At 54.0% G+C, this 15,118-nt stretch overlaps 1 protein-coding gene and 1 long non-coding RNA gene across 2 annotated transcripts in view; both read left to right on the top strand.

The window, feature by feature from the left end:
• Positions 1-15,118, top strand: part of LOC137438903 (procollagen galactosyltransferase 1) — a 139,587-nt gene that overhangs the window by 71,120 nt on the left and 53,349 nt on the right. The window contains exon 6 of the mRNA XM_068134365.2: positions 13,036-13,155. Coding sequence (XP_067990466.2) covers positions 13,036-13,155 — 120 coding nt within the window. The remainder of the gene's footprint in view (positions 1-13,035; positions 13,156-15,118) is intronic.
• On the top strand, positions 1,239-1,432 carry LOC144888670 (uncharacterized). The gene is made up of 2 exons (XR_013621204.1): positions 1,239-1,286; positions 1,385-1,432. It is a non-coding gene; the product is annotated as an uncharacterized LOC144888670 (long non-coding RNA).

Raw genomic sequence — 15,118 nt, 5'->3', positions numbered from 1 at the left:
CTTTTCCACCCTTGTTACTCAAGATTCTTTAAGTACATTTTGTGAATGGAAATTGTTGACACTTTTTACTGCGAAGCCCGTAGGCCAATGCCATCTGGAACAGCGTTTGTCTGTCCGTCCGATGTATGTATGTATGTGTGTGTGTGTGTGTGTGTGTGTGTGTGTGTGTGTGTATGTATGTATGTATGTATGTATGTGTGTGTGTATGTATGTATGTATGTACAGTCGTCGTCAAAAATATTAGCACCCTTGCACATTTTTCAAATAACTCACAATGAATGATCGTTTTTAAGGCCATTTTCCCCGCTAGAGCGGTGGTTAGCCTTGCGGGCCCCATGACAATCATGGTTCCCTGTTTGAGGCAATGTTTTTATGGCCGGATGCCCTTCCTGACGCCAACCCTTGGTCGCCTCTTACGATGCGCACGGATACGGTGCGCCTATTCTAAACCAGGGTACACACCGGGAAACATTTTGTTATGTTGCAGCCCTATGCTGAAATCGTTTAAATTCATTTTTCCCTCATCAATCTACACTCAATACCCCATAATGACAAAGAGAAAACAGGATTTTAGAAAGTTTTCCAAATTTATTAAAAATAAAAAACTGAAATATCACATTGACGTAAGTATTCATACCCTTTGCTATGACACTTGAAATTTAGCTCAGGTGCCTCCCATTTCTCTTGATCATGTTTGAGATGCTTCTACACCTTGATTGGAGTCCACCTGTGGTAAATTCAATTGATTGGACATGATTTGGAAAGGCACACACCTGCCTATATAAGGTCTCACAGCTGACAATGCATATCAGAGCAAAAACCAAGCCATGAGGTCGAAGGAAATGCCTGCAGAGCTCAGAGACAGGATTGTGTCGAGGCACAGATCTGGGGAAGCCTACAAAAAAAATTCTGCCGCATTGAAGGTTCCCAGGAGCACAGTGGCCTCCATAAATCTGAAATGGAAGAAGTTTGGAACAACCAGGACTCTTCCTAGAGCTGGCTGGCCGCCCGGCCAAATTGAGCAATCGGGGGAGAAGGGCCTTGGTAAGAGAGGTTATCAAGAACCCGATGGTCACTCTGGCTGAGCTGCAGAGATCCTGTTTGGAGATGGGAGAAACTTTCAGAAGGACTGTAGTGAAATCGTATCCGTACTGAACCCGGGTGGGGATGCTCGCTGCTCGCTGTCATTGTTGTCCCCACTAGGGGCGTGACTATAAGACCCGTTGCTGTGTCAGTGCTCCGAGACTTCTCCCTTGTGACATGTTACATCGGTAGCCTCGTTAATGGTACGCCTTTATAGAATATCTAGCTTGCTTGCATTGACTGATATGAATGGCTTTATGAGATGTCGCATCGGATGCTTATTGTGTATTTCTACTTACAGGAATGATCTGATGATCTAAATGCAATTAAACCAAACCGTTGGACTAAAGTTGTGCGGACCTGAATGGTTTTCCACAACACTTAATTGCATTTAAGATCTGCTGACATGGCTGGCAACAAGACGTTGACGGTGTCCATTTTCAGCGCCGACCCACAAGCCACGGACGGAGGCTTGCAACTCAAGCACTGGCTCCGACAACTGGAGCATCTCTTTGATGAGCCTGAGACCGCTCCGACGCCTGCCGCGAAGCTGGCAATATTACACTCAAAAATCGACTACCGGGTCTACCACGCGGTCGCTCAATGCACGACGTATGATCTTACCATCGCGGAGCTCAAGCGGCTTTATATAAAAGAAAAAAGCCCTGTGTATGCGCGTTATTTGCTGCAGACGCGGCGGCAGCAGCCCAACGAGCCTATGGATCATTACGCCCAGGAGCTCCGGCAGCTCATGCTGGACAGCGCCAAGGAGCCACGGACTCCCGAGCAGGCTAAAGATGATCGACTTTTAGATGCCTTCATAGCAGGGGTCTCCTCCCAGGAACTACGTCTCAAACTCTTGGAGAAGACCGACCTGACCTTCGCTACGGCGGTTGAGCAAGCGACGGTGTATACCGAAGCGCGGATGCAATCGAACACCTATGATCGCACGCGCCTTTTGGCGGGCACCTCACTACACGCCCGGCCGGAGAGTACCACTGACGAGGACGTGGATCCGCCTGCTGAACTCCGGGATGCTCCGGAGGATGACCCTACCCTGACAGCTGCCGTTACGACCAGCAGACCCAAGGCCTTGCGCGGGGCCGCATGTTTTTTTTGTGGAGGGCCTCGTCATGCCCGAGTCGTGTGTCCGGCACGTGACGCTATTTGCCATTTGTGCTCGCTAAAGGGACATTACGCGAAAGTGTGCAAGAAATCGGCACGCGGCTCGCGGCCCTTCGACTCGCGCAGCCGCGGTCGCGCAGGCGCGGCAACCTTGAACGGGCTTGTAGCAGAACCCACGAGCCCAGCGCCTTACCCGACTTCGAAGGGGAGGGCCCCTCTCTGCGGCCCGCTGGGCGCGCAGACAACCTTGACTGGCGCCACCGGACAGCCATCACCGTCTCATTCTCCATCGGGGACAAAGGCCGCGTCCTTGGCCAAACCTCGAGCCACGCAAGGGAAGAAACAGCTTTCGAATACTACGGAAGCCTTTTGTCAAAGCGACCAAACGAAAAAGGCGATTTCGAATACTACTACGGAAGCCTTTTGTCAAAGCGACCAAACTAAAAAGGCGATTTCGAATACTACGGAAGCCTTTTGTCAAAGCGACCAAACGAAAAAGGCCATTTCGGCTACAACGGAAGCCTTTATCTGCCAGGAGTGCCAAAAGGCGATGCCAAATACTACGGAGGCCTTTTCTCGTCGGATTTTGAATCGCGAAACACCGGAATGCTGGGGAAAGCCCTCTGATGACGATAATGGATTCCCCATGGTCAACGCAGACTCCGGCCACGATCGCAAAACTGCTGCTGGTGTAGGATCCACCCGCGAGGCTGGTCCGACCCATTCGGGGGGCTCAGTCCCGCTCCCAGCTGCCTCGTCTGGCCTGGCTCAAGCCCTTATTCCCCTTATGGTTGAGGGCCATTGTGTTCAGGCCTTGGTGGACACCGGATCTACGGATAGTTTTATCGACCAGCGACTTGTGCTCAGGCATGGATGGCGGATCGGGCGGTCTACGAGACGGATCTTCATGGCTTCCCAGGGACTCCGGCTTAGCACAAAAGGGGAATGCCGATTGAAACTAGTGCTAAAGGGACGGGTTTTCCCTGATGTACACCTTATGGTTTTACCCGCATTATGTGCTGATATTCTGCTAGGACACGATTTTCTTAAGCTGCATGGACGTCTGGTAATGGAGTTCGGTGGGCCTGACACTCTTGTTGTGGGGGCGGACGACGCGCTAACGGTGTGCGCCCTAGCGCAAATGGACGTCCGTCCGCTTTCACTGTTCCCCAATCTAACCTCCGACTGTACCCCTGTCGCGGTAAAATCGAGACGCTACTCTCGCGCGGACATGCAATTCATTGCGGACGAAACGACTCAGCTCTTGAAAGACGGCATCATAGAACCTAGTAGGTCACCGTGGCGTGCCCAGGTCTTAGTGGTGCGCAGTGAGGCCCATCGCAAACGCATGGTGATCGACTATTCCCAAACGATTAACCGCTTTACACAGCTGGATGCCTACCCCCTTCCGGGGATGGACGCGCTAGTGCAACAGGTGTCCCAGTATTCGGTCTATAGTACTCTCGATCTCCGTAGTGCGTACCACCAGATCCCTATCTCTAGGGCGGATCGTATCTATACCGCTTTCGAGTCGGGGCAGCGGTTGTACCAATTCACACGATTGCCCTTTGGGGTGACGAACGGGGTCGCTTGTTTCCAGAGGGCCATGGATGACCTCGTTGCGCGGGAGCACTTAACCGATGTTTTCGTCTACCTCGATAACCTTACGGTTTGTGGATATGACCAAGGGCACCATGACGCTAATCTGAAGCGCTTCCTTGAGGTCGCGCAACGGTATCACTTAACTATGAACGAGGATAAGTGCCGATACTCCCTACGCACCATAGATCTTCTGGGGTACACCGTGACCCATGGCTCTGTCTCTCCGGATAAGGAACGTCTGCGACCTTTGCTCGACATGGCCCCTCCCTGCGATCGGGCATCCCTGAAACGCGACCTTGGGCTGTTCGCCCATTACTCCAAATGGGTGCAAAATTTCTCTGCGAAACTTCGCCCCCTCGTGGCCTGCGACACTTTTCCCCTGAGTTCGGCCGCATTGACGGCCTTTGAAGGTCTTAAGACCGACATCGCCCGAGCCGCCGTAGCAACCATCGACGAGAGCGGCTCGTTCGTCCTCGAAAGTGACGCCTCGGATCAGGCCATCGCGGCGACCCTCTCCCAAGGGGGACGTCCCGTGGCTTTCTTTTCACGGACTCTAACCTCCGCTGAGCGGCGGCACTCGTCCGTTGAAAAGGAAGCGTATGCGATCGTCGAGTCTATTCGGCGATGGCGCCCGTACCTACTCGGGCGGAGCTTCCAAATCATCACGGACCAGCAAAGCGTTGCGTTCATGTACGACACCTTACACGCCCAGCGCATTAAGAACGAGAAAATCACTCGCTGGCGTATCGAACTCGCCGACTTCTGTTACACCATCAAATATCGCCCAGGGAAGGATAACCAGGCCGCCGATGCCTTATCGCGCCCCACTACATGTGCTGGTATCACCTCATTGGAGGGCCTACGGGTGCTGCATGCTACTGCGGGCCATCCCGGCGTAACGCGTTTCGCTCATTTCGTGCGGAGTGGGAATCTCCCTTACTCGATTGACGATATCCGCCGTATCCGTCGCGACTGCGCTATCTGCGCGGAAATCAAACCGCGTTTCTATAACCCCCCTATGGGGACTCTGGTGAAGGCTACACGCCCGTGGGAACGCTTGGCGATGGATTTCAAGGGCCCTTTGCCGGTGTCGAGCGGCTCTCGCTATCTGCTCACTATCGTTGATGAGTACTCACGATTCCCCTTTGCTTATATGTGCGCGGACATGACTGCTGCCACGGTGATGCGTTGCTTACAGAACTTGTTCTCAATGTTCGGTTACCCGGCCTATGTCCATACCGACCGGGGTGCAGTCTTCTTGTCTCAGGAGGTGCGCGGCTATCTGCTCCAAAACAACGTTGCGTCTAGTTACACCACGCCGTATAGACCCCAGGCTAATGGGCAGATCGAACGCTTCAACGGGATTATCTGGAGGGCCGTCATGCTCCATCTCCGGACCCACGGCCGGGGCCTCGATAAATGGGCTTGGTCGCTACCTGCGGCGTTGAACTCAATCCGGGCACTCCTGAGTACGGCAACTAACCAAACTCCCCACGAGCGTCTTTTCCACCACCCCAGGAGCTCGGGGTGTATACGGTCTTTGCCCAGTTGGCTCGCTGGGCCCGGGCCGGCCTACCTTAAACGGGCAGTTCGCGCGAGCAAGTACGACCCCCTTGTGGACAAAGTGCAGATTCTCCAGGCTAATCCTGAGCATGCTCGTGTGATGACGTCTGATGGTCGTGAGACTACTGTCTCCGTTCGTCATCTTGCCCCTTGCGGGGTCGACGACCTTAGTAGGGAATCGGACGAACCGGTCGAACCCATCTATGAGACTATGACCTCTCCCGACGCTCCCATCGCCGATAGTCCACCGACCCTCCCCCCGTCGAGACTGCCCGGGTCCGACGACTTGGCGTTACCCCCTTCATCACCCGACCCTGTTGACGCCTCTGACACTGGGGATACAGGGTTACGAGACGCCGTACCCGGGGAATTTCGAACGCGTGCTGGCAGAGAAATTCGCCGCCCGGCCCGCTACGGTTGGGCCGACTGATACTCCGCGCCCATGCTGACGCTCACTCGCTTTTAGCCACGCGGCCGTATAATTCTGACGGGGGGTGAATGTAGTGAAGTCGTATCCGTACTGAACCCGGGTGGGGATGCTCGCTGCTCGCTGTCATTGTTGTCCCCACTAGGGGCGTGACTATAAGACCCGTTGCTGTGTCAGTGCTCCGAGACTTCTCCCTTGTGACATGTTACATCGGTAGCCTCGTTAATGGTACGCCTTTATAGAATATCTAGCTTGCTTGCATTGACTGATATGAATGGCTTTATGAGATGTCGCATCGGATGCTTATTGTGTATTTCTACTTACAGGAATGATCTGATGATCTAAATGCAATTAAACCAAACCGTTGGACTAAAGTTGTGCGGACCTGAATGGTTTTCCACAACAAGGACAACCATCACTGCAACACTCCACCGATCTGGGCTTTATGGCAGAGTGGCCAGACGGAAACCTCTGCTCAGTGAAAGACACATGAAAGCCCGCTTGGAGTTTGCAAAAAAGCACCTAAAGGACTCTCAGACTGTGAGAAACAAGATTCTGTGGTCTGATGAAACCACGATTGAACTGTTTGGCCTCAATTCTAAGCGTCATGTCTGGAGGAAACCAGGCACCGCTCATCACCTGCCCAATACCATCCCAACGGTGAAGCATGGTGGTGGCAGCATCATGCTGTGGGGGTGTTTTTCAGTAGCAGGGACTGGGGGACTGGTCAGGGTTGAGGGAACAATGAACGGAGCAAAGTACAGAGATATCCTCAATGATAACCTGAAAGAGAGCGCTCAGGACCTCAGACTGGGCCAAAGGTTCACCTTCCAACAGGACAATGACCCTAAGCACACAGCCAAGACAACGCAGGAGTGGCTTAGGGACAACTCTGTGAAGGTCCTTGAGGTGGCCCAGCCAGAGCCCTGACTTGAACCCAATCGAACATCTCTGGAGAGACCTGAAAATGGCTGTCCACCAACGGTCCCCATCCAACCTGACAGAGCTTGAGAGGATCTGCAGAGAAGAATGGCAGAAAATCCCCAAATCCAGGTGTGCAAGGCTTGTTGCGTCATGCCCAAGAAGACTCGAGGCTGTAATCGCTGCCAAAGATGCTTCAACTAAGTACTGAGTTAAGGGTCTGAATACTTATGTCAATGTGATATTTCAGTTTTTTCTTTTTAATAAATTTGCAAAACTTTCTAAAATCCTGTTTTGTCTTTGTCATTATGGGGTATTGAATGTAGATTGATGAGGGAAAAAATGAATTTAAACGATTTCAGCAGAAGGCTGCAACATAACAAAATGTGAAATAAGTGAAGGGGTCTGAATACTTTCTGAATGCACTGTCGGTATGGATATATGTGTATATGCATGTATATATGTACAGATGTATATATGTATGTCAGTAGGTATATATGTATATTTGTGTGTATGGATGTATATGTATATATGTATGTATGTATGCATGTATGCATGTATGTTTGTATGTACTGTATGTATGTCCCTTCCGCTGGCATTTTACTGGTTTAGTCCCTTTAAAATTCGTTTTCGTTACAAACGTTGGTCCGATTCACACGGAATTTTCAACATAGGAGCACCCCCTCCTGCAGATTTTGTAAATGATAATTATGACGTCATAGGTCACGTGGTAGGGCGCCATCTTGGAAAAACCGAAACATTTGCTCCTCTATATCTCCGAAACCACTCCATAGAAAAAATTGAAAGGAGACTCATTGTAAAGGATTCCCCATGCAGAATAATATATGTTAATGATGATGTTGAAGGAGCTGGGGCTCCCACGTCGATCGGAAGAATGGACGCGACAAAAAGCTGGAATTCATCCGAGTTGCTTTAATCAAACCAAACACTCAGGCACTCTGAAAAGCCCGTTTATCGGGCAGCAATATATATACATATTATCCCGGAGCGTTTGCCCAGGAAAGGCGAGAGGGGGCGTGGCCCAGCGTCCTGGCTGCGGCCTGGCAAGTTGAAGGCGAGCCTGCCCGGGCGTCCTGGACGAGCCCGGCATGGTGATCGCTCCGCGTCCTTGATAGGTGCAAGGCGATTGTGAAAACCCAGCGGTAGCCGCTACACACGTCCCCCCAGAATCGACTTGCACCGGCAGGGTCAATTTGAGGGGGGTCCTGATGACCCGGCCAAAGCGACCCCTGGTGGGTCATGGGAGGGGGTCCGGTGTGGTGGTGGGCGGTCGAGTGGGGGGCACCGTGGACGGGGGGCGGCCTCGCCGCGGCGGAAGGGCCACCCGTGGTGGGTGGTCGACGTCCACGTGCGCCGGCTTGAGGCGGTCCACCGCAATCCGGTCCGACCTGCCGCCGATGTCGATGACGAACGACTTGTCGTCCCGTCGCAGCACCCGGAAGGGCCCGTCGTACGGCGGCCGGAGTGGCCCCCGATGTGCGTTGTGACGCACAAAAACATACTCCGCTGTGCGAAGTGCTGGGGGACGTAGGACTGGGGGTCACCGTGGTGGGATGTTGGCACGGGGGCAAACCGTCGGGTGGCCTCCTGGAGGTCCGAGCGCTGGTGAGCTGCGGACCAGGGACTGGTAGCGTCGGGCACGAATTCGCCCGGGACGCGTAGCGCCTGGCCATAGACAAGCTCGGCGGTGGATGCCTGGAGGTCCTCCTTGGGGGCCGTGCGGAGGCCCAAAAGGACCCACGGCAGCCGGTCGGCCCAACCGCCGTCTTGAAGGCCGGCCATGAGCGCGGCCTTCATGGAGCGGTGGAATCGCTCGCACAACCCGTTTGCTTGGGGGTGGTAGGCCGTAGTACGGTGGAGCTTGACCCCCAGGATGCGGGCGACCGCGCCCCACAGCTCGGAGGTGAACTGTGGTCCGCGGTCTGACGAGATGTCCGCCGGTGCGCCGAAGCGGGCGACCCAGGTGGCGATGAAAGCCTGCGCCACGTCGGCGGTGGTGGTGGAGACGAGGGGAACGGCCTCCGGCCACCTGGTGGTCCGGTCCACCATGGTGAGCAGGTGTGTGAACCCCCGTGACGGGGGGAGGGGGCCCACCAGATCCACATTGACGTGGTCGAAACGTCGTTCGGGCACGGTGAAAGGTGCCAGCGGGGCCTGGGTGTGTCGGGGGACCTTGGCCCGTTGGCAGGCCGTGCAGGTGCTGGTCCAATCGCGGATGTCCCGATGAAGGCCGTGCCAGACGAATCGTGCCGACACCAGCTTCTGGGAAGCTTTCCGGCCCGGGTGGGAAAGGCCGTGGAGGGAGGCGAAGATGCGGCGTTGCCAGGTGACGGGCACGATGGGGCGAGGCTGGCCTTGGGAGACGTCGCAGAGCAGGACAGTGTCCGCGAAGGGGATGTCGGCCAGGCGGAGGCCCGTGTCCGCCGCCCGGAGGGCTTGCACCGTGGTGTCGGTGGTTTGGTCCGCCGCCATAAGCGCAAAGTCCACGCCCAGGTGGACCGCGTTCGCGCTGGCCCGGGAAAGACAGTCGGCCACGGCGTTGTTTTTGCCGGCGACGTGCCGGATGTCCGTGGTAAACTCCGACACGGCGGAGAGGTGGCGCTGTTGGCGGGCCGACCACGGCTCCGTGACCTTGGCCATGGCGTAAACCAACGGCTTGTGGTCGACGAACGCCGTGAAAGGTCGGCCCTCCAGGAGGTGGCGGAAATGGCGGACGGCCAGGTGTAGACCGAGGAGCTCCCGGTCAAACGTGCTGTATTTGAGCTCGTTCGGCCGGAGCTGCCGGCTGAAAAAAGCGAGTGGCTGCCAAACCCCGTTCACCCATTGCTCATGTATGGCGCCCACCGCGTAGTCGGAGGCATCCGTGGTGAGGGCGATGGGAGCGTTGAGCACCGGGTGAGCGAGCAGTGTTGCGTCGGCGAGGGCCCGCTTTGAGCTTTGGAAGGCCGCATCCATTGCTGCGGACCAGGCGATGTCGTGCTTGGCCGGCTTGCCCCGGAGGGCTTCGTAGAGGGGCCGCATGAGTTGAGCAGCACGGGGCACGAAGCGGTGATAAAAATTCACCATTCCCAGGAATTCCTGCAGGGCCTTTATGGTGCGGGGACGCGGGAACGTGGTGATGGCCTCGACCTTGGTTGGCAGCGGCACGGCCCCGTTCTTGGTGATGTGGTGGCCCAAAAAATCAACGGCCGTCGTGCCGAAGTGGCATTTGGCCGGGTTGACGATGAGGCCGTGCTCGCTGAGGCGCCCGAACAGTGTTCGGAGGTGGAGCAGGTGCTCGGCCCGGGACGTGCTGGCGACGAGGATGTCGTCCAGGTAAACGAAAAGGAACGGCAGGTCACGCAGCACGCCGTCCATCAAGCGCTGGAACGCCTGAGCCGCGTTCTTGAGACCAAATGGCATCCGCAAGAATTCGAATAAGCCGAACGGCGTGATGACTGCCGTTTTAGGGACGTCGGCCGCCCTGACAGGTACCTGGTGATATCCCCGTATGAGATCAATTTTCGAAAAATGACCCGTCCCGCCAGACGGGCGGAGAAGTCTTGGATATGCGGGATCGGGTACCTGTCGGGGGTGGTAGCGTCATTGAGACGGCGGTAGTCGCCACACGGGCGCCATCCACCCCCCGGCTTTGGCACGATGTGCAGTGGCGAGGCCCACGCGCTATCGGAGCGCCGCACGATGCCGAGGTGCTCCAACGCGTCGAATTCGGCCTTCGCCACGGCGAGCTTGGCTGGGTCGAGGCGGCGGGCCCTGGCGTAGACCGGCGGGCCCGTGGTTGGTATGTGGTGCTCGATCCCATGCCGTACTGCGACGGCCGAAAACGTCGGCCGCGTGAGGGCCGGGAACTCCGTGAGCAGGCGAGCAAACTCGTTCGCCGCCGGGACGGCGCATGCCAGCTCGGTCGGCGCGGAGCTGCTCAATGTGCATACCAGGGAGCTGAAGGTTTCGGCGTTGATTAAACGACGCCGTTGGACGTCCACCAGCAGTCCGTGTGCGCAGAGGAAGTCGGCGCCTAGCAGAGCCATGGGCACGTTTGCGGTTACAAACGTCCAAGCAAAGCGTTGGCCGCCGAAGCAGAGGGTGACGTTGCGCGGGCCGAAGGTGCGGATGGTCGATCCGTTGGCCGTAACCAAGGAGGGGCCGCAAACCGCGGATTGCCTGTCCTGGTCAGAGGCGGGTATGACGCTCAGTTGGGCGCCGGTGTCGCACAGGAAGCGCCGTCCGGACGCTTTATCCATGATAAACAGTAAGTTGCCCGTGTGGCCGGCGCTCATGGCTGGTAATGAACGCCGGCCCGGCCGTTTCCCGGCCTGCCGAAGGTGCACGGGGGTCGGCATGTCCGGGCCTTCTGTCCGAACCTGGCATGATAGTAACACCACGCTTGGTCAGGTGGAGGCCCCGGTCGTCGTGCTGGAGGTGGTCGGCTCGGTGTAGCGGCCGCCAATTGCGTCGGCAGTTCGGTCGTCGACCGTGCCGGGTGCACGGGCGCCATGGGTGTTGCGTCGGACGGCGGTGGGTTCCATGTCGCCGCTGCGATGCGCTGTCCTGCGGCGGAGATCTTGTCGGCTTCTCTGGCAAGGGCCCGGGGATCTGTGATCGTCGTGCTTGCCAGGGCGAGGCGTACCGGGTTAGGCAGCTGACGGAGGAACAGCTCCCGGAACAGGAATGCCGGAGAGTGCTCGCCGAGCAGTGAAAGCATGTAGTCCATTCGCTCGGAAGGGCGCGTGTCGCCGAGCTCGGGCAGGTCGAGCAGGCGCCGTGCGCGTTCCGCCGATGGGAGGGCGAAAGCGTCGAGGAGAAGCTTCTTAATCGCGCCGTATTTGTCAGCGGCTGTCGGGCTCTCGAGGAGGCTCAGGGCGCGGGCCGCGTTGGCCGAACCGAGCGCTGCTACCACATGGTGGAAGCGGGTGTCGTCGGCCGTGATGCCTCGCAGGGCGAACAGGGAATCCGCCTGTGCGAACCAAACCGCCGCGTGAGCCTCCCAGAAGGTAGGAAGTTTAAGGGCGACTGCCGTGTCCATGTCGGTAGGTCACCAATGAAGGAGCTGGGGCTCCCACGTCGATCGGAAGAATGGACGCGACAAAAAGCTGGAATTCAGCCGAGTTGCTTTAATCAAACCAAACACTCAGGCACTCTGAAAAGCCCGTTTATCGGGCAGCAATATATATACATATTATCCCGGAGCGTTTGCCCAGGAAAGGCGAGAGGGGGCGTGGCCCAGCGTCCTGGCTGCGGCCTGGCAAGTTGAGGGCGAGCCTGCCCGGGCGTCCTGGACGAGCCCGGCATGGTGATCGCTCCGCGTCCTTGATAGGTGCAAGGCGATTGTGAAAACCCAGCGGTAGCCGCTACAATGTCATCGGTACCTTTATTATGATGCCAAAAATCGACAAGTAGAATGCTTGATTCGATCAGAATGAAATTTCTTGAGTGTTATCTGGCGATAAATTGGTGGAGGAAAAAAAAAGGATTACATCATTGGTGACGTGGTTTGGCAGCCATATTTTTATGGCATAGCCCATATAATAGGGCAATGCCATCTGGAACAGTGTTTGTCTGTCCATCCGGTGTATGTATGTCCCTCACAAACGTCCACCAATCAGAGCTGAGGACCTGGTCACATGGCAAGGGTACAGCAGATCCTCCACTCAGCAGATCCAAGCCCGGCTGAGACGTTGTTGAACTATCGATCTTATTTTTCAGGGAATCATCCAAATGCAATGATTTGCATTTTCTAATGACACGAGTGAACCACACCTATCAATATCCTGAGTGCTGTAAATGTAGTGTGAGCCTTTCAAATGAATGTCAACTTCAATCCCAAGTTTTGCTTTTCAAATGAATCTCAACTTTAATCCCAAGTTTTGCTTTTCAAATGAATCTCAACTTCAATCCCAAGTTTTGCTTTTCAAATGAATCTCAACTTTAATCCCAAGTTTTGCTTTTCAAATGAATCTCAACTTTAATCCCAAGTTTTGCTTTTCAAATTAATCTCAACTTTAATCCCAAGTTTTGCTTTTCAAATGAATCTCAACTTCAATCCCAAGTTTTGCTTTTCAAATGAATCTCAACTTTAATCCCAAGTTTTGCTTTTCATATGAATCTCAACTTTAATCCCAAGGTTTGCTTTTCAAATGAATCTCAACTTTAATCCCAAGCTTTGCTTTTCAAATTAATCTCAACTTTAATCACAAGTTTTGCTTTTCTTCTGGTCAGGTGACAATTGGTTTATCTTAGGATTCTAATTATAAATCATTCCTATTCACATCAGAATGTTTGTGCTTTCTTTTTAGAGTTGGAAATGCACATTTGTAATAAGGAAAAATATGGCTGGCTGCCAGTTCCACTCAAACCCAAGTCCACCATGGAAGAAGAAATTGATGGCTTTCAACATGTTCTGCTGGAGATTATGGGTAAAATCGTTTCTGTTTGATCATAGTTTATTAAGTAGATTGCTCTGCATGGAATTATGGGAAATGTACCAGGACAATGTGTGAAATGACTGTATTAATGTTAGAACTACATCAAAATGCGTTTTTTTTGCCTGCGAATACCATCCGAGCTTGTGTAATCTATATAATAAGGTCCAATGTCTGTGTGTCGGTTTTGCATCTCCTCTCAAACCACCGGTGGCACAAAGATGAAAATGGTACCAAATGTATCAAGTTATGAGCCTTAAGGGCCTATCTCATTGGCGGAGACTGATTAGTCGCGGCAACTCGGGCAACTCGGGCGACTCGGGAGACCAAAAAATGGCTTGCGCTCTCACCAAGGCGACGCCAGGGCGACGTCTACGCCAGGGCGATGATATTCATCACTACTCCTTTCGCTACATTTTTTACATATTTTTGCATGTATTTATTTTAATGCAATTAAATATAAATTCAATGCAATTTAAATATACACTCACATGTAGGTAGGGGCTTCTTGATCTCCTCGAAGATGTTCTGCATGTCAACAAGGAAGGTTTCAACCGCTGCTTTCTTGTATTGGTTATCTTTGTATCTTGCATACGATTTATCGTAAAATTCTGGATGATCCTCCCAGAAGTCAGCCATTGCCTCTTGATGCCCCTCTTTCCAATCATATTGTTTTCTAGTCGGATCGCCGCTGGAACCATGTTCCTCATCTTCTCTAGCATCAACTGCTGCCTCAGCATCCACAAACTGCGCTGAAGCTGCTACAACTGCTTCATCCTCCTCCTTCTTGCCCTTCCGGCCCCCACTGCCCTTGGGTGGCATGGTGGAAGGACAGTACTACTCTGGAGTTGGAGCTGTCCCCAGGCAAGACAAGATGGTGGGGCCTCTTCCAAGGCAGTACAAGGAGCAGCAGCAGTAGCAGGAACAAGTACCAAATGATGAAGACCTTGACCGGATCCTGTACCTGACTTGGACCAGGAGTGAAGGCGTCTCGATGATGCCAGCACGCGCTCAGTCACGTGGTCTCTAAAGTGGGTCAAGCAGCGTCAAGCAGCGTCGCGGAGACGTCGCCGCATCGTCACCGCAACATCTCCTTGGTCTCCAGCAGGTCGCGGAGACGTCGCGGAGACGTCTCCCCAGTCGCGGACAAAATTAGTCTCCGCGACGTCGCCGAAAAATCGAACATGTTTGAATTTCCCGCGACTTCCTGGAGACCCGGCTAGTCTCCAGGAGACGTCGCGGAGATGTCTCCGCAACCAGCGGAGACTCGAGTCACCACTAGGTCGCCACCTAGTCTCCAGGCCAATGAGATAGGCCCTTTAGACCTTACATATGTATAAAAAAGTACCTTGACAGTGCAGGGTACCCAGACCGCAAGAGCGGAGTGCCGATGTGATATATATATATATAATTTTTTTTTGAGTATCTATAATTTCCGTTCTCCAACCTATTGAGCGCACGCCGTGACGTCACCGCCACGTCAGTACGCCTTTCCTACCAAGCTCCGAAGGAGCCATCCAGCAGTGCGTCATCATTTAGATCTTCGTTCAGATACTATCACAAGAGCATACAAAACTCACAGTTACCGACATGGTTTCACCCTTGTGGGGGATTCATCAGGGCAACGCAGTGAGTACTGCATACACCTGTGAATCTGAAAACCTTTCAGTTATAAGCCAGTCATTATGCGACTCCATACCATCAGTGGTGAACCGCCATTAAGGCATCCCATCCAGCTATCGCTGTACCTTAATGGGAGCGATAAGCACGATATAGATACTAATTAGTAACTCCCAACCTCATCAAGGCGACTCCATATAATGAGTGGATACCAGAGATAATGTGGCAGGCAGTGCTTATCGCTCCCATTAAGGTACAGCGATAGCTGGATGGGATGCCTTAATGGCGGTTCACCACTGATGGTATGGAATCGCATAATGACTGATATATTTTTTTT

This window comes from Myxine glutinosa, chromosome 13, assembly GCF_964187855.1.
Source record: "Myxine glutinosa chromosome 13, kmMyxGlut1.1, whole genome shotgun sequence".
In the NCBI taxonomy this organism is placed as follows: Eukaryota; Metazoa; Chordata; class Myxini; order Myxiniformes; family Myxinidae; genus Myxine; species Myxine glutinosa.
The sequence above is the reverse complement of the archived record's forward strand: the minus strand, read 5'-3'. Positions and strand labels throughout refer to the sequence as shown.